The following is a 20785-nucleotide window of genomic DNA, read 5'->3' on the forward strand; positions in this document are numbered from 1 at the left end:
CTGCCAAACGGTCACCCCCAAGCCTGTGAGGGGTCAGGGTTAAAAGAAAGCCTTTGCCTGCCAGCCCTCAGATGAGGGGGAAGACGTGTATGGGAAAGTAGCCTCACTGCCTGTACGCTCCTAGGCCGAGAGGGACGGAAAACGGCTCCGCGCCGGCACCCGCCCACAACGCCTCCGTCTCCTGCTCCGCTCGACCAACAGCCCCGAGGATGAAGAGAAGCTTTACCGCCCTCTGTACCGCCCGCGATGGCTTGTACCATTCTCTCCACTTGGGAGGGGGGCACGATAGGGGACGAGATAGTGAATCGTCCGCATCTCAGTGCCCTGCTGCTGCCCGCACCTCTCTCCCGCCCGCGGCGTGGTGCCATCCGCCACCACGCAAGAGGCTGCGGGAAGCCCAGCCGCTGGGTAGGCGGTAGTGCGTGGTGCCTCTTCTCTTCTCTCCTATCCCCTCCCCTCCTCTCCCCTCCCCTCACGCCCCATGCGGCCCCGCCTCGGCCGCCATGTTGTGGCGCGAGCGGCGAGAGCGGTGGCGCGGTCCCGGGTGGCGGCTGGGGCGTACGGAGCATGCACGGCGCGAAGCAGCGTCCCGCGGGCGCGCACCCTGGCCAGTGGGTGCTCATTGCACCAGGTAACGTCAGCGCGGCCTCGAGGCGGGACAGGCTCTGCCGCAGCGTCCCGCTGACCGGCCCTGGCGGTGCTCGTCTGTATCGCATCGCGGCGGGGCCGGGCAGTCTCTCGGCGAGGAGACGGATGCGTCTCTCCGAGGGATGGGACAGGTCTCTTGAGCTGCTGCGTACAGCCAGTCCCAGCCCTACAGTGATAAGGACGTTTCGAGACACAGCCTTTACACAAGGCCCTACAGAGTATACCTGCCTTGCCCTCTCTATGGACCCTGCTCCCCTCAGTGCATCTCTGCGGTTTATTTTTGTGTGTCATTAGTTTTCTTCCACAGGGCAGCTCGCTCCTGTTTCGCAAACGGTGGTGTGAACCTCGGGGAGAGGAGAGGTCTCGTCACTGAGATCGCTGGTCGCCTCACCATCATCTCTCTGCTGTGGTAGTCCCCTTTGCCCGTTCCTACTTTTTTTGAGGGAGGAAATGGTTTAATGCCCTAAGCCTCCGCTTTAAAACAGATTCCTTGGAAACTGTAAGTCCTAAGCCAGAGTGGGCTCTCCTCAGCTCTTCCTCTCTATAGTCTAAAGAAGGAGACTTCCACATGGCAGTTCTGCAGATGCAGTATACACAAGGCCTTAAACACGATGTAGGCTTACTTTCCCTCACTTTGTGCTGAATAACTAGGAAGATGCCTTTTCCCTTTTATGTGTGCCTTTTTTCACGTTGAAAATTTAAATTCACAGATCACAAATTTTTTTGTGTTAAAGAGGATGAGTGAAACAGGATGTGCTCAAGCTCCAAGGCGCTAGGAGGCATAAGTACATTTTTTAGTTTCGTTTCTGAAGGAAGTGCAACTTCCAATTATCTGTGGGTCATCTTTGTATTGTGCCTGTTTCTTACCCCACCCAAAATGTTTGAGTCTTAATTTCAACCAAACCTGATAAGCAGGAGGAGCTCTTTGAAGTAATTTTATGAGTTTTGTGAAAATGGCTGTGATGATGTGAGAAGTGTTATAAATGGCACCTCTCAAGGAAAGGTAGAGCGAAAGCTTGTTTGAAAACAAGGCAAGAGCTCAGTCTTGAGACACGTATCCATAAGAAACCAGGGTTCTCTAGTTACATGATAAACAGAACCAATTGTTATGTTTCACTGATTCCACCCTTCCTGTGGTTTTAACTTTTCAATCCACCCTTTGGAGTCTGATATGCTTAATGCCTAAAGAAGGATTTTATACATGAGGGATTCCTTTTTTTAATATTGACTCTCTGCAGACTAGGATTTAAAGGCGAATCTTGTATCAGATGAATGGCTGTGCCAACAGATGTCCATACTGTACAAATATTTACAAATACGCTTAACTTATGCATGAGTAGTCAGTTCTGTGCAGTAAGTTGAATTCTTCAGTAAGTGTTTGAAGGATTGGAGCCAGAGCTTGTAACTTTCATGAAGCCAGACAGTTTGTATTACAAATTATGCCAGGACAGCTCTCACGAAATTTATATAGTACTCCAGACCTGTAACAAAGTTTATTAAGCCTTAGTAGAACCTCCGAGCACGTAGTGATTTTAAAAAAATTCTGTGGCTGATAATTTCAGAACTCCCAAGGCTGATTAAACTTGCCAGTTGTATAAATAGGACTGCTGAAGTGAAATAGATTTAATGATTTTTTGTTTGGGTTTAACTTTTTCCAGAAAAGAGATTATTTTAAAAGTTCACGTCTGACTCTTTTCAGAATTTTGCATTTCTCGGCTTTGTTGAATGGATCACAGAAGTTCTGCATTGGCCATTTAACAGAATTTGTGGTAGGAAGATCGGATTACTTTTGTGAATGAAGATGAATGCAGTTGGATTTATAATAAAAAATGCTCTTTGACTATGTTAAATTTTATTTATATGGCAATCCATATATTCATAAAACTGCATAGCATTATGCCACATACATACATAAAAATATCTGGTGTAAATAATTGCAAGATCTGGTTCTGGATGCGAGTTTAATACCATTTGTTAATAAGTTTACCAACACTTTCTAGGTGTCAATGGCCTATTTATCTTCTGGTACCTGTGGCCATTATCCTGTGCATAGTGGGAAGAAGGAACAAGGTGTGATTTAATGGTATGCAAGAAGCTCCAAAACCTTTCTTGTAGTAAAGACATGTTTTAAGGTCTTGGTTTCAAGAGCTTAGGTTTGTTTTAAGTACTCACGTGGGTAGTCTGCCTCCTAGAACAGCTTTTAAGGTTAATAATTGGTACCATTCTGCACAATCTAATAGCATCTCCACTTGGATATATGCCATTCATCTCTCGTTGCATGTGATATCTTAAAAGTTTCTGTATAGGAGGAGATCATAGAATGGGCAGGAACACCATCCGCTAGACCAGGTTGCTCAAAGCCCAATTCAGCCTGGCCTTGAGCACTTTCAGGGATGGAGCATCCACAACTTCTTTGGGCAACCAGTTCCAGTATCTCACCACCCTCATAGTGAAGAATTTTTTCCTGATATCTAATCTATAATTTACCCTCTTGCATTTTAAAACCATTCCCCCTTGTCATGTCACTACATGCCCTTATAGGTGACTACTTATACAAAGAGGCTCAGTGTCTTAGTCTGAAAAAGAATGCTATCTGTTACAAGTATAGAAGTAAAACAATGAGAACCACAACTTGCTTTCTGAAGTATCAGTAGTTTTCAATCATTAGGAGTGTTAGAGGTTTAACAGTAGTTTCCTAGAACAAGGCAGAATCATGGCTGGTCTTCTGAACTGTGATGCATGTGTTGCTCTGATTCCTTAGTTGTTATGTTGGTTTTTGCTGATTTTGCATAAGTCTCTGACTGTGGTTTTCTTGGTTATGTGGACATAGAAACAGAACTATAAAAAGCACATGCAAGAGAAGGATGAGATTCTTTATTTTTTGGACATCAGCAACTGACATTGATGTCTGAAACACAGCAGCTAAAAGTAAGCAGCCAGATTTAATTTTCTAATTGCCATAGAAAGTGAGCAGAGTATGCTTGTCTGATTTAGTATTGAAGGTTATAAAATTATTACTGATTTCCTTGTTTCAGTATACATTTATACACTTTGTTATATTGCATAGTCAGTAAATTGCTGCTTGCTGTTTAGAGCACGTGATGACAGAGGAGTTAAATTTCAATTTTGTTTGATTTTGTAATTCTTATATTTATTTTAGTGTTCTGGAAACAGCTTAGAAACAAGGAATCTCAATCAGGTAGAATGCCTTGTTCTTTGTGGAAGACATGATTATGGCTAGAGGAGTAATGCAGCTGGAGTGGTTGTTTTATGAATGATATATGTTATCTCAGCCCTCTTGAACTGTTCTGGAGATTCAGACTGTCATTTTCTGTTGCAAGTGATTAACTCTATCATTACATTTCTGGTATTGTAAAAACTTTGTTAGTGTCCATCTCATGCCTACACATCATAGGACAGAGCTACACACAACACGGATCCATTGGTATTTTTCGTGGATTATAGAGGTGGGTGAAGGTGGGAAGGGTGAGCAGAGTTACCTGAGCTGAGGAGCAGAGTTGATGTTCAGTCAGCAGGCCAGTCACCCTGTGCTTCATTTTCATCAGTTCTTGCATTCTCTCCTGTGACATTGTTTCCTCATTCACCATTCTTACCAGCAGCCCGGTGACAGTCATTGCTCTCCCAGCCCTTCACCACACTGAAGCACTCAGGTTATTTGGCATGCGAGAGTCACACAAGGGAAGTCTGAGTAGGAAGAGGAAAGGAGAGCCTCAGTCATATCTGGGCTGGATGGTAACCAGCGTCTAGGTGAGGTAGCATTTTTTATCTGTAGGAATAATAGCCTGCCCTTGTCCTGCTGAGAGCTCTTGTGATGGTGTTTCTGCTGTTGCTTATTTTTTTCCGTGGAGGCAGGATTGTGCAGCCTTATCATGGACATTTAGAGGAAGGCTGAGAAATGAATGTGAGTAATCAAAAGAGAAAATGATGAACAAACAGCAAGAGGGTAGATGGAGCGATTGGTCATATGGAGGGAGGTGATGAGAACTGAAAACTTGGATGTATGGGTAGGAGTAGAGCTGTGCGTGCCGGGCTCAAAACAGTCAATTCTTTGGGCAGTTTCTCCAGTTGCAGATTAACTATGCTGTGGATATACAGGCACCAGATTTGGCCTAGAGCAGACTCTGCTCAGCACTAACAGTTTATTAGTTCAAGCGCTGTGCCATGTTAACACATCTCTGCTATTTCCAGGACCAGCTTTGCAGTGCAGCTGCTTTCAGGCAGTGTCTGAACTAATAAGTCCTGATGGACCCAAGCTGGCTCTGTGCAGACCCACTTGGGTGTTTCTGTGCTGTGCTTCACATTCCAGGGGATTTTATTAGCTTGGCTGGGAACCTGGATCTGAACTTGCTTTGTGCAGATTAGTTGACGTCGATGGTTAAGAAGACCTCCCGAATCTGGAGTTCTGGAGGAATCATGGTACAGAGACACTGAAGTGCTAACAAGTCCTGAAGGACCCACATTGACTTCATTGATGGACGACTGATTTTCCAGATTGTGCTTTTCTGCATTTCTTGCAGTAGTTGTATCATCAGGAATGTTATATTACCCATGTATCCAAGCCTCCTTTATCCTTGAGGATGTAGAGCTTCCTATACAGGCTTCCTGTTGTATTGGTCTGGCCACTGAACAGGTACAAGGGAAGCAAGGTAGCTCCTGAGGATTAAAACCTGGCCATCTCACAGCTAGAAAGATGCTGATGGTGTTCTTTGTGCTTGACTAGAGGAGATTCTGTCTGTGTTTCTGGAGTATTCATGTACATTTTTTTTTAAATCCTACAACCTGAACCAATGAAGTTTATTTTTTTTTTACGTGCGTATAGGAAATGTCTAGTTTCTTTGTGAGCTGAGCCCATAGAACTACCATTTTTAATATTTTCTCTGAAAATCACAAGCACTAGACATTATTTTCTAGACAGAAATACCCCACTTAATTGTAGGGTTCTAAAGGCAGGGCTCTGAAAGACCCTCAGATACCTAGATAAAGTTGCTTTGTGTGACTTAGATCTTAGCTGGGATCTGTATATCCAATACACATTCTTACGTAGTGGCTTCAAACTGGTCTTGTGAATAGCAACCAAAATGACACTAGCTGCTTAACAGGATGGGTGTGAAGGGCAGTCTCTTTTCAGTACACTTTCTGAGGGATAGGTGTTAAGTCAGAACTGAAATTATTTATATCCTTCACTGGTTTTAGCAAACAGGTCAGGAATTGAAGGCACTTTTCTAAGCCTGGTGTTCCACTCTACACCTAAAGTTAATACTGCTGTATTTAATTTGTTCAGAGTTTGTCTTCGTTAGGAAAAGAAGTAGAGGTTAGCTGCAAGCTGAAAATTATTTTCAACTTTTATTTTTGTGAACTAGGCAAGTTTAGTTTACTACATATTTTCAGTCTGCTATTTTCTTCAACAGTAAATTGATTGGCTTTTTTATTGTTTTCTGGGAACTGCCATATGAATACCACTGGAAGGATTGTAAGGGGGGAAGGAAATTAACAATCCTATTATTTTTAGGAATTACTTATTTAAAAATAAAAGGAGCAGTTTCACATTAGACTTGGCAAGTTGTTTGAACAAATCTCATGTGTGCCAAAAGTCAGATGGAGGCAGAAATAGATGGACTGTGATGCCAAACCATAGGGCATCAGCACACATTAAATTAATCCTTTGTTCTTTCAGATGAGATTAAGGAACTTTTGTCTGTGGAACAGCAGAGGAAGCATTTGACTTGAAAATTTTGGGTCATATTGAGAGAAGATGTCATAGCAAAAGAAGTAGTGGAATACCTAATGCTTGAAAGTGTTTTGCTTTAAAATTAGGCAGGTTTTGTATTTATTTTCTTTCCATTCTCATACCTTGCCCTTAAAGCTTTGATGCATGCTTTTATTTAGCATTTAAAAGCCAGTTCAGTTTATCTGCTACAAAAGAGACCACACTGCTGGACTGTTAGGGAGTTTGATTCATAGTTGTAAGAATGTCAAAATTGAGCAGGATGCTTGAACATTAATACTTCCAGAATAAATTAGATAAGGAACTTGGAAATAATGTTTACAATAAACAAATGCGTATGTTTTTTAATAGCTGACTTAAAATATTAGAAATACTATATAAAATATGTGCCCATGTTTTTATATCTTTTTAATAAGGTGAATGTGAATATGCTTCTTTCAGAAGTTAGAACTCCGTGGGCATATTTTGTTTAACCTCCCCCTAAATTGGCATTTGCATTTCCTGAACAAAGCCTTTTGCCTGCAGGTAATTTGCACCATTTCTTGTATGTCATCTCTTAAAAGGCATACTGAGCTCAGCTGTGTATAAAGCAGATATGACTGGCAAACTAAGGAGCCAGAAGGAAGCATAGCAAATAAAATAACTGAAAAGAGATGTTTTAATGTGTAACACCATCTCCTACTTCTGCTTTCTGCCATCTGGCTTGGAAGAGACCAACTTATGCCAACTTAGGCCTCTCTGCACATGGGAATAGAGCTGATTCAGGGAGTAATACATCTGCACCAGTGTTGACCCTATAAATATTGAGAAGGGAAGTCTGAAGTTTTTATCCTTTCAAGTGATAACCTGTACTTGAACTTCTCAAGATTGATCTCTCCTCTATTAAGCTCAAAGTTCTACATGTTCTGCCTAGCATTGAGATTTAAGTAACAGATGAATTAATATGGTCCATTGCTGCCAGTGAGTCCATGAACATGTTTTTTTGGCCTAAGGAGTGGACGATGCCAGTGTAAGTAGAAGCCAAAATACACTCTCAGGCAGAATCCTTAATATTTAGCTGTATTTTATAGCAGTTACTGGAGCAAAGGACCTTTTAAACCATTTAGTAGCATTTCCAGGTTGAAGTTTTGCTCAAGATAGAAAACAGTGTCGTTTTCAGCACTAACATATCATTATGTTTTATTATAGGATTTTCAGGTGAAATGGGAGCCAGAAAGACTTTAAGGGGTATAAAGTATGTCACATTACATGTTACTTCCTTAGGGTACCGGATACTAAATGCTGGGATTGCCAGTCTGTCTGATAACCAGTCTATTTTTTACAGCAGGCGTGGCAAGTCCTCTTACAGAAGCTAGTAATATGTATAGTCAAGGAGAGGAGAAGGTGGTTAGGTAACATCAAGTTAGCATAACTGAGTAACAACTAAGAAGATATTTCCAAAAATCAAGTGTGTGCAAGTGCAAAGCTGTATCTTACTTATAAGCATCTGCAAAAGAGGCTGTTTGCAGAGGTAAATGGAGCTGTGTGCCTGAGAGTACCCCCCTCCCCCCCCGAGAGTAATGTGAGCCAAGGAAGTAACAATATAGTCTTGTGGTTCATCTCTTGATTTCTTACCTCTGTGAAGTCACATACAGTCTAGTTTTCTAATTAGCTTATACTGGTCAAAGACCCCAGCATCACTTACAGAGTAGGTTACATTCTATGCCATCTGCTTCTGCCATGGATTCTGTTGCTTTGTTCCAATGATCGTGTAACTCTATGGTGAGTGAGAAGAGCTTACTGATCTGGGTGAAAATTAATACTTTTTTTTTGTGACTGGTTGTTTCTCAGCTGGATCAGTGAACTGAGCTGACTTGCTGTGTGGCCATGAGATTGCTAGTTTTAATGCAAAGAAAGGAGCAGGGATATACAACAGGGGAGTGAACAGAGGTTGGGACCTCCAGACTGAGCTTTTCAATGACCTGTGATCTTTGGTCGTTTGAAGCCATTCATGAAACAGTACCCTCAGTCTGTGCATACCTGAATTCATTCATTATACTTACAGTTAATAACCTTTTAGCTTACAAAAGTTTTCAAAAGTTTGGGTGCTACAAAGTACTGGATTTATTAATTTTCATTGAACTTTTTTTAGGGCATGCTGCAGGACTGAGCACACAGGCACTGAGTTAAAACGATTTACTTCAGGGTTGACTGATTCTAAAAAGAACCTAAATAAAATGATTATTTGATTTAGCATATCTTACCCTTAGGCTACGGAGTTTAAGTCTTCCATAAAATGTCCGTTTAGTGGGCTCCATCGTAATGTCTCTGTCTGACACATCTTTCGTGCATGGTTGGAAGTTAAGAAGGGAATGGAAAAGACTTGTGTAGGTGACGTATGGTTTAATATCTGTTTTTAAATGAAATCTTAACTTTATATTTCCAGACTTTTAAATAATCCTGTTTTTTGCAGAGCGATGGTGGTAGGGAAATTTTTGCTCTCAGAGGGTTTTTTCCTCTTACGCAATTGACAGATATTTACAGCCTTTTTGCTTGCATGGCTGGCAGCTCTTTGCATGGGAATTCCATATAACTTGATATTAGTCTGTTATATATAGTATTCTATAAGCAATTAAAAAAACCCCAATCCAACCCCCCCAAAAAAAACCCACCAAAACACATGAATAGTCTTTGCATCGTCCGTAACCGTTTCATAGATCTTAGTGGGAGTTTTATGTTCTTTTCCAATTTATTCATATTGCTGTACCAGCTAACATTTTTTTTAAAATAGCCAGATTCATTAGTGCCTTGTATCTATTCTTTGTGGAAGTAATTATTGCCAGATATCGTTTGACAGTTGGTTCATTTTCACTTTGTTCTGTTTATATACTTTATAGAATTTGCCTGATTGTATATCTGACCTCCACGAAATACGATAGGCTTTTCTCCTTTTCTGTATTGGAAAGCTCTGTTTAAGCTTTTATAGTCTCGCTCAGCTTTAGGATTCTGAGGTTCTGTCTATAGAGTACAATGCAACTGATGGATGTATCATCTACATTTTTAGATGGGCTTTGTATGATTTGGCAAACAGTAAATGAACAGTAGACTTCAGCAAGTAGACATACTTATCAGGCCAGTGTTGGCATTTAATTGTCCTCAGAACTTCCTCTTCTGGTACAACCGCAGTGGTACTACATCTGGATTCATTCTGTCTTGCTGGAGGTGTGTGTAATTTCAGTGGAGATAGAGGCATGTACTTGCAGGGGATGATACAGGTGGGCTTAGGATTTAGGTGAGTTGGGGTGCCCCCTGGAAGTACCTGTCAGCTGTCTTCTCTGGCAGTTTAGAGGGTGGCTTGCAAATTGAGATGCCTCCTTGGGACAGAATTGAGCCTCTCTCTACCCCTGTGTCAGTTTTTGTACCCTTGTAGTGAATGTTTTCCTAGGATAATAGCATATCATACTGGCACGTCTTTTAGTAAGCTGACCTGTACTCGCTGTATGTAACCTGCAGCTGTAAGCTGCAAGACATTTGGTAGTTTAACTCTTAGTTTTGCTAGAAAACTGCTACAGTACTGCTTTTTAAGAAGTCTGTATTTACTTAGCTAGGAGAGATCCTTGCCCAAATACAGGGACTGATAAATGTAATATTAAAGAAATCCAGTTACCTTTCCTGGCTAAAGGCCGGAGCACACACAAGTTAGGTTTGGACACCTAACTTAAAAAATCCCTTGTGCAGCTTTTTCCTAGTCATGAAGTGTTTAAATTCAGATAATTAGGGCCTTCTTTGCCCTTAAGGCCATGTTAAATATTGCATGAAGTTTTCCAAGCAGGTATTCTCCCAGTTACCCCTGTCTGCCAGCTTGACATTTAGTACAGCCAATCTGTAATAAAAATATACTTCAGATGCTCCTGGAAATGTAGTGAGGTATTGCCTACATTTTGAGGAAAGTGAAGGTGAAAGAAACTCAGAGACCACTTTTGCCTTTGTCCACTTCTTGTGTGTGTGCCCCTTCTGGTAAACCACGTTTTGTGGTGGCTGTGTGGAGAATGTGACATATACTATGATCCTGACAGCAGGAGATACTGGGACTGAAGGCTGCAACTCAGACTTTTCATTAAGGTATGGTCACTGCTGTCCGCTGTGCAGTGGTGAACCCCATGGAGCTTGGGGAGGACCAGAGAACTACGTGGGCAGAGCTGTGCTCTTCTTCATGTGGGGAATTGCTACTGGCTGAGCCAAGGCAGCTGCAGGGCCAGGCTGCGTGTACAAAGGGGCAGAGCAGAGGATACTGAGACTGGGCTAGTATGGGGCAGGCCTTGGTGCTGGAGGGCAGTTATCTGGGCTGGGAAGACAGGATTGATGAGGAAGAGGTGGGACACTGTATCCCTTGGGTTTGTTACACTGAGTGCCCCCTGTTTGCAGGTGTCTCCCAGGCTTAGCGGGGATGGATGAATCCAGTGTGTTACTAGAAAGTTAGGAAAAGAACAGATCAGCTAAATAAAGATGTGAACTTTATTAAAAACAGCTGCATTAGGAAGGATTGTCTACTTAATTGTTCACATTATACAAGATGCAACTTAGGGCTCAGCTGGACTCATTCCCAGTGTTCATAAATCTGTGCATGAAGAAAGCAGAGCAAGTGAGCGCTAAAAGTTCCTTTGGGGTTTTTTTGTTTTGCATTTTGTTTTAAATTTTGAAACTCACATTTAGTGTGTATATTTTAACATGTTCATGTGAAACACATCAAAGTAAGCACATGCAGTGTGTTTCTTTCACTGTCATTAATCACTGTAGTGTTTTAAAACGTAACAAAAAATAAACTAATGTTAAACTGTGGTCAAGAATTGAAATATATACAGCTCTAGAAATTTGAAGTTCACCTTTGCCAGGGCAAATGTAGCTTGACAACCATGTGTGTTTATGTATCAGTATATGAAGCAAGTTTGGTTAGCAAATACGGACTTCTTCCATTAAAAACCCTCAACTTATATTGAAACTTTTTAAAGCACTTTTTCAGGCCACCTGAAGACTCTGCTAAAAATTCAGGGGAAGAAAATGACTGTAAATTCTCCAAATCTCTCTGAGAACTATTATCCTCCCAACACTTTATCACAAAGCACGCTTGCTTTTTAAGCCTTGCTTATGTCTTTATCTGGGTGATTTCTGTTTGTGGCAGAACTGAATAACCAGGAGTGGATGTGAAAGATGAGGGTTATTTAGGGCTTTAATTTTTCTTGCCACTGAGGTGCCAGTGAACAGCCTGTGAGAAGTCCACCTGCCCTTTCCAGGTGTGTTGGGGAAAGGCTTTCAGCCAGAGTGGAGGACACCTATTTTTGGTGTACTTGAAGTTCCTACTTCCCTGTTTTCCATAGACAAGAACTGTGATATTTCCCTCTCCACAAACCTCCTGGATGCTATTGAAAGGTGAAGGACTACGATGTGGCACTTCTGTTCCTTCCAGCGGCCTCCCTTGTGCATAGCTGTGCAGCTCGCCTCAGCCACCCCTCTCTGCTTTCCTCAGCAGCAAATATCAGTCTGATCTCTGTCAGTCCATTCTGTGGGGTCTGGATACTAGTTATGTATGTGAAATGCTTTAGTAATTTTTCTTGCTCTGATGAATGCCTATATGAAAGGAACAGGGACAGAACTTGCGGCGTGCAAGCTAAGAAGGATGATGCTGTCATGTTGCTCTTCATTCAGATGTGGGAAGTTGTTTTCATAAATGTAAGTTAGAATTCCCCTAAAAGAGAACTTGGACAGAATATAATTAACTGGGGATCCTTATAGATGTTTTCTCAGACTTGACTCAGCATCCTTGTGGGAACTGTTTCCTTTCTGGTTTTTATTTATTTTTTTTATTTTCACAGGGAAATAGTACTTCATGGTTCTGTTTTTTGTTGGTTTGTTTTTGGTTTTGTTTTTTTTTCTTAAAGACACAGAAAGGAGAACAACTGTCAGAGGCTTAAGCCAGAGGTGCTGTTTTCCCTCAGCTTCTTTTTCCTCTGGAGGGAATTAAATGCACTCTTTATTTTTCAAGATTATATATAACAGATAAACAAGTGTGCATATGTAGTAACAACCACTCAAGACAATTCCTGACCTGTATTCCTGCATAATTGGGCTTCTTGAAAGCTTTAGAGGACCACTGTTTCTTCCCATGAATATTTTACCTTTTGCATTTTTAACTTTTTAGTGTCCATGCTGTGCTTGGCCTAACTTACCAAAGCATTCCCATTGTCTTTGTGACTATACAGGGCAACATATCAGTTCATCTCACTTAACTGAGATGTCAAACTTAGGGCCTCTCTTGCCTGAGGCTCTCTAGGGGGAAATGGTTTTCAAAATCTAAATCATCCCCAGGTGCATATCTTTCCTGTGGCAGATAGAGAGTGCCAGGAAGTCTGGAATCATAATTTAGATGTCTTGATCAGGTAGGATGAATTTGGGATGAAGCTTATAACTTTCAGGCAGAAAATACATGAGTTTTCAAAAAGTGTCAGTCCAGTTGATTCTGAATGCCTTGGAGAAGCATGGCAGAACGTGAAATACTTCTTCATTTATGAGGCCATAACTTTTTCCTCTCCCCCTACAGAGGCTGCTACTGACTTTCCTGAGACACCTGACAGCGAACCTTTGTTTACAAAGCTGCGCAATCCAAACACAGGCAAGTTTTGCAATTGTGACATGAACCTATTAATGTTCTGGTTGATTCCCTCCACCACCAAAAGGTTCATATTTTGCAAGCTGAAATAATGATGATAGTAGAAGTCTTACGCGCCAAAAACACTGCTGGCGATGCCAGATAGTTAATGCTGTGCAAACATTTAGGATTTCTTTTATAATTTCAATTGATTGAACTGTTTATTCATCAGAAATATTGGCAGCACAAAGAAAGAGGTGTAATGTAAGTTCTGTTTTTAAGTGCATTAGTTTTGGGGAGCTTACAGTGTTGGGTGTTAAGCCCGGGCCTTTTTTTAATGCAAATTTAGGCTTCATAGCATTCATCCTATGCTATAAAATAAATAGAGTTACAAGATCTGATTCAATTATACTTACCAAGCTTTTTGAGTCTTTTCATTTTAAAATCAAATTTTCTTCTTGCCCTGGTCCAAGTGGTGGTGTCTCTTTTCTTGTTAATAGATGATGAGACACTTTGAATTCAAAATACATTGGAAAGACCAGCAAATGCAGACAATATAATGACACTACCATCCCTCAGCTATTTTCTGCTAGACAAATTGTTCTTTTTGTCAAGGATTCGTTACTACTGAGTAATGTAATAATTGGAGTACGAGGCATTGCAACAGAAACTTGTAGTAAGCCTGTGTTAGGGTTAAAATATTTTGTTTGAAAACCACATTTCATGTTGTTCGATTTTTTTTTTTTCTGTATCATAAGCTCATGTGTTTTCTGTAGACTTAAGTTGTATGGTTTTGTTTTGAAATTAACTGCTTCTATTTATATATGTTTAACTAAAGTCTTCAGGTACATTTTAATGTGTCAGTATAGTAACTGCTACTTGTTCTTGAAAGAGGAAAAGAATTAAAAACCGTAGATAAAAAGTGTGAACTCACTTATTCATGATACCTGCTTTTTGAATGCTTAGATTTGCAATGGGAATATATAGCCACAGGTATTTTCCACCTGCTGTGTTATATTGGCTTTCTAATATGTTGTGTTTTTAAAAGCATGGGTATTAATTTGCTTTTCTCTGTGGACAAAGAGATCTATTTACCTTGTGAAATCAGAGATCTTGGGAAAGGTTTCTGGGGAAAACCTAAAGTATAATTGTCTGGGTGTGTTCCTTTAGAATTTACAGGAGCTTATTTATAGACCTGCAAAAACTTTCAGTTATGTAGACCATTATAAGTATAGGGTCTGAAAATGGAAGGACTGAGAACACCCTATTAATGTATTTTCCTTACATTTGGGTCTAACAGATGAGTTGTTGATGCCAGATATTGTATAAATGTGCACTGAAGGACTCGGCTCAGTAGAATTCATGTGAACCACTTTATTAAATAGAAGTGTGCATGGTCCTTTTTTTAGACAGGTAAAAAGGACAAAATTTTTGTCCCTTACAAAGACTATAAACTAGGGTTTAGCTTGCAGTTCAGAAGTACCACAAGATGCATTTTTAAAAGTGCTGAACTAAAAGAAAGGAAATAACAATACCACAAAACTTAGGCAACTCACTGAAGTGGTAAAGTTCTGAGCAAAGCTGCCTGGGTTCTCTCTCCATCCCCTGGAGTTTCTGTCTAATGACATTGCTGGGAACCTGTGGTGACTGTCCTTTTAACAAAAGAAAGTAAATTAAGAAGCTGGAGTTACGCAATATTTAGTCCCTTTCGTAAAATTTTGTAGCTCATCACTGCATTTGGCTAGCGTGCTCACTGGTAAGAGTCTTAAGTTGTTCAGTGAGTACTTCTGTGAGTAGTTTGATGTCTGGTACTGATCTAACTATGGTATAGACCATTGCTGAGAAGCATGTGGTAATGATTGAAATCTGTGCTCCTCCTCTTACCTAGTTTTCACTTTTCTCCTCCCCAAAAGAAAAATTAGAACTAAAAGAAAGAGGGAATGAAAAGAAAAAGAGAACTAAAATTATCTCCTTAGGTGAGATTAAACATCTGGTCAGTCTTTTGGATAAATGGGGGAAAAAAGCATTATCAGTCATTTTGGGGAGGATATGTGTTTGCCCAATTCAGCTGACATCCCTCCAGCCTTAGGGATCTCTGCAGACTGAGAACAGCAGTGCTGGCGTCAGCTTGCAGGGGCTTACACTGAGACATTTTACAGTCAGCAAGTCAGTGCAGCTTTGCAATTTATGTGTTTTGAGCAGGACTGCCATGTTGTAGTTGTTCTTGAAGTTGGATTGGCAACCAAGGCAGGACCAGTCCAGCCACAGACTCAGCTGACCAATTTCAGTGGCCCCTTCTGTAGTTCTGGCAGCTTTCTGGTTTAAATATGGAAAATACAATCCTGTTCACAACATATTTGTCACCCTTTTTATTATAACCCAGACCTAATGTGAAATGGCAGAGCTGTGCTATAGGCTGGCCTAAAATAAAGCTTTGCTTTCCAAAGTATAAAGATTCTGATGGGCATTTCGAAGCAACTTTTTAGCTTCCTTGTTCACCTTATTTGTCTACCCATACTGAGCCATTTGCAATCCATTTTGATGCACACAAAAAATAGATTTAAAGTTGCCACTTTAATGTTTGAGGCTTTTGTTCCCCTAACCCAGAGCCTGTTATCTTGAAGACAAACATAATGGAAGGAGCGAGTATTTTCTTGTTTTCCACCTTTCTCCTTCAGTACAGAGACAAAAGCTGATTTCTTGAGTGATTTTGATTTGGGTTTGGATCAAAGGCCTTGTGTTGTAATATGAACTATTCACACATCTTATTTATTGATTCAAATTCAGTTTGGTTTATAAAGCTGGTAAATGAACATCTGTATATAATAGTTTTCTTTGTCTGAGCTTTCTTTGTAGTGAGTTTATATAGAATGTGTGTATGTTTGTGTGTCTGTATGTATATAAGGCACATTCTTCAGACATACTGGGTATTCTTTTGATTTTTGTGAAAGCTTACAAACACAAACCAGATTTCTTTTCAACAGGGGAAGCAACTCTTTACTTATTCAATAGTGGTGCACAGCAGCTGTTTGAAGTAAAAGCTTTTCATGAGGAAAATCGTTCCTGGTTTATAGGTCAGACTGTGCAACAAGGTGAGAAATATAATGTATCCTTCTCCCAACTGTAACTAATGTTCATACAAAAGCCTTTCCTCTCTCTTCTAGTAAATTTACAGGTGTTTTTCCTTGTTGTTTGGGGCATGCTGCATCACATCCCCACCTTCTGACACACTCATCTGCCATCTGGATTTAACCAGGGCTGGGAGCTTTGTGGTCTCTCTTTAAAAGGCTGCCTTTGGCAGCCTCAATTAGACAGATGTTCATTTGTCTTTGGGGCGGAGGGGAGGTCATTCAATTATATTTAAACTGAAGTGCCATAAAATACTTAGCTTGCCTTATCAATCACACCAGAAAGTCCTTTCTGTAAGTAAAATATGTGTTATCCTACAGGGGGAAAAAAGGGCTGGAGGGCCTTAGCTCTGAGTGGTGTGTTAGAGCTCCAAGCATTGGAATGTATGGTCTTGCTTTCTTTCAGTTACCTCTGTAGTCCCGTGTGTGAGTGCTGGTATCTCAAGATAGGTTTGCTGTTTAAAGGTGCCATTTCGGTGTTTGGTCTGAAGTGAGCTCTTTTATAACATCCTAGTCATTCTCTGATCCTACCTTGCCTTTCTGAAAATGGAGAGGAAACTTGTATAACTGTTTGTAACAGCTTTAACAATCCTTTATCAGTAAGGATGTCATTGCAGTAGTGTTTCCCTGATGGCATGTCCATAGACCAAGGAATAAATATTAATTCAGGAGATGAAAGTATATTTATTTTATCCTTTTTAACTAGAACCATTTTTAGTAATAAATAAAAGCAACCCCACCAGACATACGCCTTCTTTAACCGTAATATCCCAAAGCACGTGTTAAGTTTTAAACATCCTCTGCAGGCACATATAGCTATGCAAGCGATATGACTGTGAGCTTTTCCTTGCTCCATCTGGGTGTGAGCCAGAAGACTGGATCCGCTCCCTGCTCCCAATTATGTCCACATTGTATTCTCCCCCTCCCTTTCTAACCTCTGTTTTGGCCCTTGGGAAACAGTTGCCTTAAGGAATCATCACCACAGTTTTCTTTAAAAGATACAGGAAGGGGGAAATTGTTCATGAATGTCAGGCTGCTGCATCCGTGAAACAGTCAGGAGAAGAACTACCCAAAAAAACTGAGTGTTTGCAAATTGTCTTGCATGCAGAGAAGGCCAGAGGTCTTTGTACACCTATAGTGAGTCCGAACTCTTTAGAACAAATAAAAATGTCTCTTCCTAAGGTACAGTGAAAAGCATTTAAATGAAAGCTTTGAGAAAGTGACTGGTGTTTCTGCAAGTAGTCCTGATGCTTACTTTGCCTAATGATTGCTTTGCCTCGTGCAATGCACCATGTTAGCAATGCAGGTGTTAGCTTTGTCCAGACCATGTTCTTCCTACCCCATCTTTTGTTAGTTTTAGGGCTATTGCAAGAGAATTTCTTTAATTGTCTTAACCATGTGATTTAAAACAAAAGAAAAACTACATTTACTTGCTTTTGGTTTGCTAATTAATGTCAAATTATCATCAATTATTTGGCCTTATTAGTGAATTTCCTTGATGTTACGTTGTTTCCAATTATCTGCAATTATACAAAAAGCCTGGCTAAGCCATTGTCCTACAATGAGGTCTAGATGGGCCGAGGTGTCAGTTTCAGTGGGAAACCAACTTCTTCCTTTGTGTGTAACTTCAACATACTGAGCCATATTTTCTGATTTATTTAAGTTTATTTTGTTCTATTAGGAACAGATTTCCCCCATACAGATGAGAGGCATATCTAACTTAACTAGCTCTTGAAATTCTTTCTTGCCCTGCCTACCTTTTCAGCCAGCACAGTGTTGCCTTGCCCAGTGGTTGAGGTGGAGTATACTATATATATCTGGTATCTAAACTCAAGTTTCTGTTACACCCAAATCTCCCAATAGAGGGCAGCTTCAATTTTGCTGGTTTTAATATAGTTAAGAAAAAGGCAAACTAAGAGTGCTTGAAGCCAGCAGACCTGTAGTGGAGCTTGTGCTTTGGTTTGGCAGGGTTGAGAATTGAGTTCTCTCTGTATTTTTAGTGTAAAATCACAAAGACTGTTTTCCTGCCCATTTATTAAAATACTGGAAGACTAAAAAACCCCAACAAAATCTCCTCTTCTTGTCCACACTCCTGAAAAACATTAAAAAAAAAAAAAAAAAAAAAGTTAATGTATTAAGGTTTTTGGTACTAAGCTTACTCTTACATATCTATCACTCAGATGGGCGCCTGCTGTTTGTTACACCGATGGACCCCTTATTTCTGGTACTTTACTACCTCATAAAGGCAGACAAGGAGGTAAGCCTGCTTTATTTTTTCACTGGAATTCTTAGGAGAAAATATTATTTCTGTCTTCATCTTCTGCAGAAGTTGTGTTAATTTTACGAAGAGGGGTTTCCATAATAATGGAAATTTAATTTGCATTTAAAGCAGAAATACACACCCTAGAATTTTTTTTTTTATTTGCATGAAGATTTTTTTGTCAGTATATTCGAGGAGTCAGCTTCCAATATCAGCAAATTCTAATCATCTCCTTTTTAAGAGAAGCAGAGAATCTCTTTTGCGCTTTTGTGAGAGCCTATCCCGGAACAACTGAATTTTAACCGATGAGATGTCATCAGAGTAAAACAAGCCAGTGCCCTTTCTTAGGCATCAGTAGATGAGTCATTTTGGGAAAGAAGGGAAAAACAAAGAAGAATTTGGATGCTATGGAGAAGGAGAAGAAACATTTCTGTGGCAGTTTGAACGTAAAAGGAAACACTGCCTTCTCAGAAGCAGTATTTGTAGAGATGCTGTATCAGCAACAGGATGCTCAAATGTCCGAAAGTTGTATAATTGATAAATGGCTTAATTGGATTTATCATGGGTATGGCAAAACCTCCTTAAATTTCTAAAGTTTATCAAAAGGCATAGGCAAAGTTACTGATTTATTGCTTATAATCTGCCAGTGGTAAAAAGGACATAAAATAAAATGTAAATGTTGATCCTTGGGTTTTTTTCTTTTTCATAGAGGCAGTAAATTCAGTCTATGCATCCTAAGAGTTTTTTGCTCTAATAGCATTTCCTATGAGGTTGTTTGTTGTTTTGTGCTTTAGACTGCAAGTGGAGAATGCAGGAGAAAATTTTTATACGATGAAGAAATAAAGTCCTACTACGCATTTGTAATCGTAACCTGTTATTCTGTCATTATTTTTAAATTATTTATGGTATAGGATGTGCAAATATATTCTGCTTTTCCGTGGTCTGTTCCTTCTTCAGGATGGCCCATCAGAAGAAGTCATTTCACAAGGAATAGTTCAGCTTATTCTCTAGGCACTCTGCTATCTTCAAATTCAGGATCCATTTAAAGCTTTATACCAAACCCTAATTAGGGAAACAGTAAATGTCCTCTATGTGGTAAAGTGTTGAGGTAGCCTGAGTAAAGAACAACAACTGCCGCTGTTTCTGTGCCTGGGAAGCATCGTGTACCGCCCTTTACTTTCTTGGTACATTGTTTTCTAGGTTTTCTGGTTTTCTAGGCCAGGCACAATGCCAGATAAATGCCATAGAGCTGTTCTGAGTCCTAAATCAGGGCAAATGCATTCCTGCAGTGCCCTGCCTAAGTTAGCCTATTTTTCAGTAAGGGGAAGTCTTGAGGATTGTGTTGCAGATACTTCATGCAGGACCAACTTGAATGCATCACAGTCACTTGACTTGAACTAGTGGGTGTCAGAGTACACACTGGGTGTGTTAGGGTCATCCTTTGCACCATTCTTGGGTTTTGATAGTGTGATGAAGGGTTGCTTAATGTGTCTTTTGAGCAGAGCCATCTCCTATCCAGCGGGCTTTTTTGGCTTAATATCTCTTCTACTGCACAATGTAAATGTGGCTGTCTTGTTTTGGGACACAAGCAGGTTTGTGCAGGTAAGTTATCTATAGGAAAAAGTCTGTTCCAGCTTTATTTCTGCATCTTACAATATTCTTTTTGCCATTGTTATTGTGCCTTTTGTTTACCAGGAGAAAAATACTTTCTGTTGTGTTTTTGGTTTTGTTTTTTGTTCTTTGTTGTTGTTGTTAGTTTGTTTGGGGTTTTTTGCTTGTTTTTATTGTGATTTATCAATGGATGATTACTTTTATTAAGCCTCTGACTGTCCAGCAGGAGGATTAATTAATAGTGAAAGCAGTATACCCAAGTGGGTTTTTTTCATGCTGACCAGTATAATGACTTCAGCTTTGGCTCCTGAGACCATGCACTCTCTAAGGATGGAGAGCTCACTGAGTCTTTCTACTGATGCGCTGAAGGATCTTTCCAAAGGGAAGGCTGCCAGTTGTGCCAGACAATGCTGAATGATTATGCATTGTTTGGCAACGGCAAAATTTGTTTGATGATTCTGTCATGTGTGGGGCTATTTAAGTTGTGCCAAAATCACTTTATGTACGTACTCTGGCCAAACTGGAATTTACTTTGCAGAGGTGAAAGGTTAATACTGTGTTCCAGAAGCTGCCCTGCTCTTTTGAGAATTCTCTTTGTGGAAGGAAAAGCAAAATTTGAATAGAAGTTATGACAGTGGATGTAATCCAACGGGTTTTGATCTAAAATGTTATTGGCACACAGTGACTACTGTGTCTTGTGTCATCTTCCAAAAAATCCCACTGTACTTCACATTAGTTTTTCCCCGAGTTGTTTTAAATCTGGCCTTTAA

The 20785-nt window shown here is 40.2% G+C and overlaps 1 protein-coding gene across 2 annotated transcripts in view; it reads left to right on the top strand.

The window, feature by feature from the left end:
• Nucleotides 1-511: 511 nt before the first annotated feature.
• Nucleotides 512-20785, top strand: part of RNASEH2B (ribonuclease H2 subunit B) — a 39638-nt gene continuing 19364 nt past the window's right edge. The window contains exons 1-4 of one of the 2 annotated variants that reach the window (XM_080613795.1): nucleotides 512-631; nucleotides 12969-13040; nucleotides 16001-16108; nucleotides 18325-18401. In XM_080613795.1, coding sequence (XP_080469921.1) covers nucleotides 568-631; nucleotides 12969-13040; nucleotides 16001-16108; nucleotides 18325-18401 — 321 coding nt within the window. In that variant the 5' untranslated portion in view covers nucleotides 512-567. Of the gene's footprint in view, nucleotides 632-11582; nucleotides 13041-16000; nucleotides 16109-18324; nucleotides 18402-20785 lie in introns of those variants that run through there. The other variant, XM_080613794.1, reaches the window with a different exon arrangement.

Source organism: Psittacula echo, assembly GCF_963264785.1.
Source record: "Psittacula echo genome assembly, chromosome: 3".
In the NCBI taxonomy this organism is placed as follows: Eukaryota; Metazoa; Chordata; class Aves; order Psittaciformes; family Psittacidae; genus Psittacula; species Psittacula echo.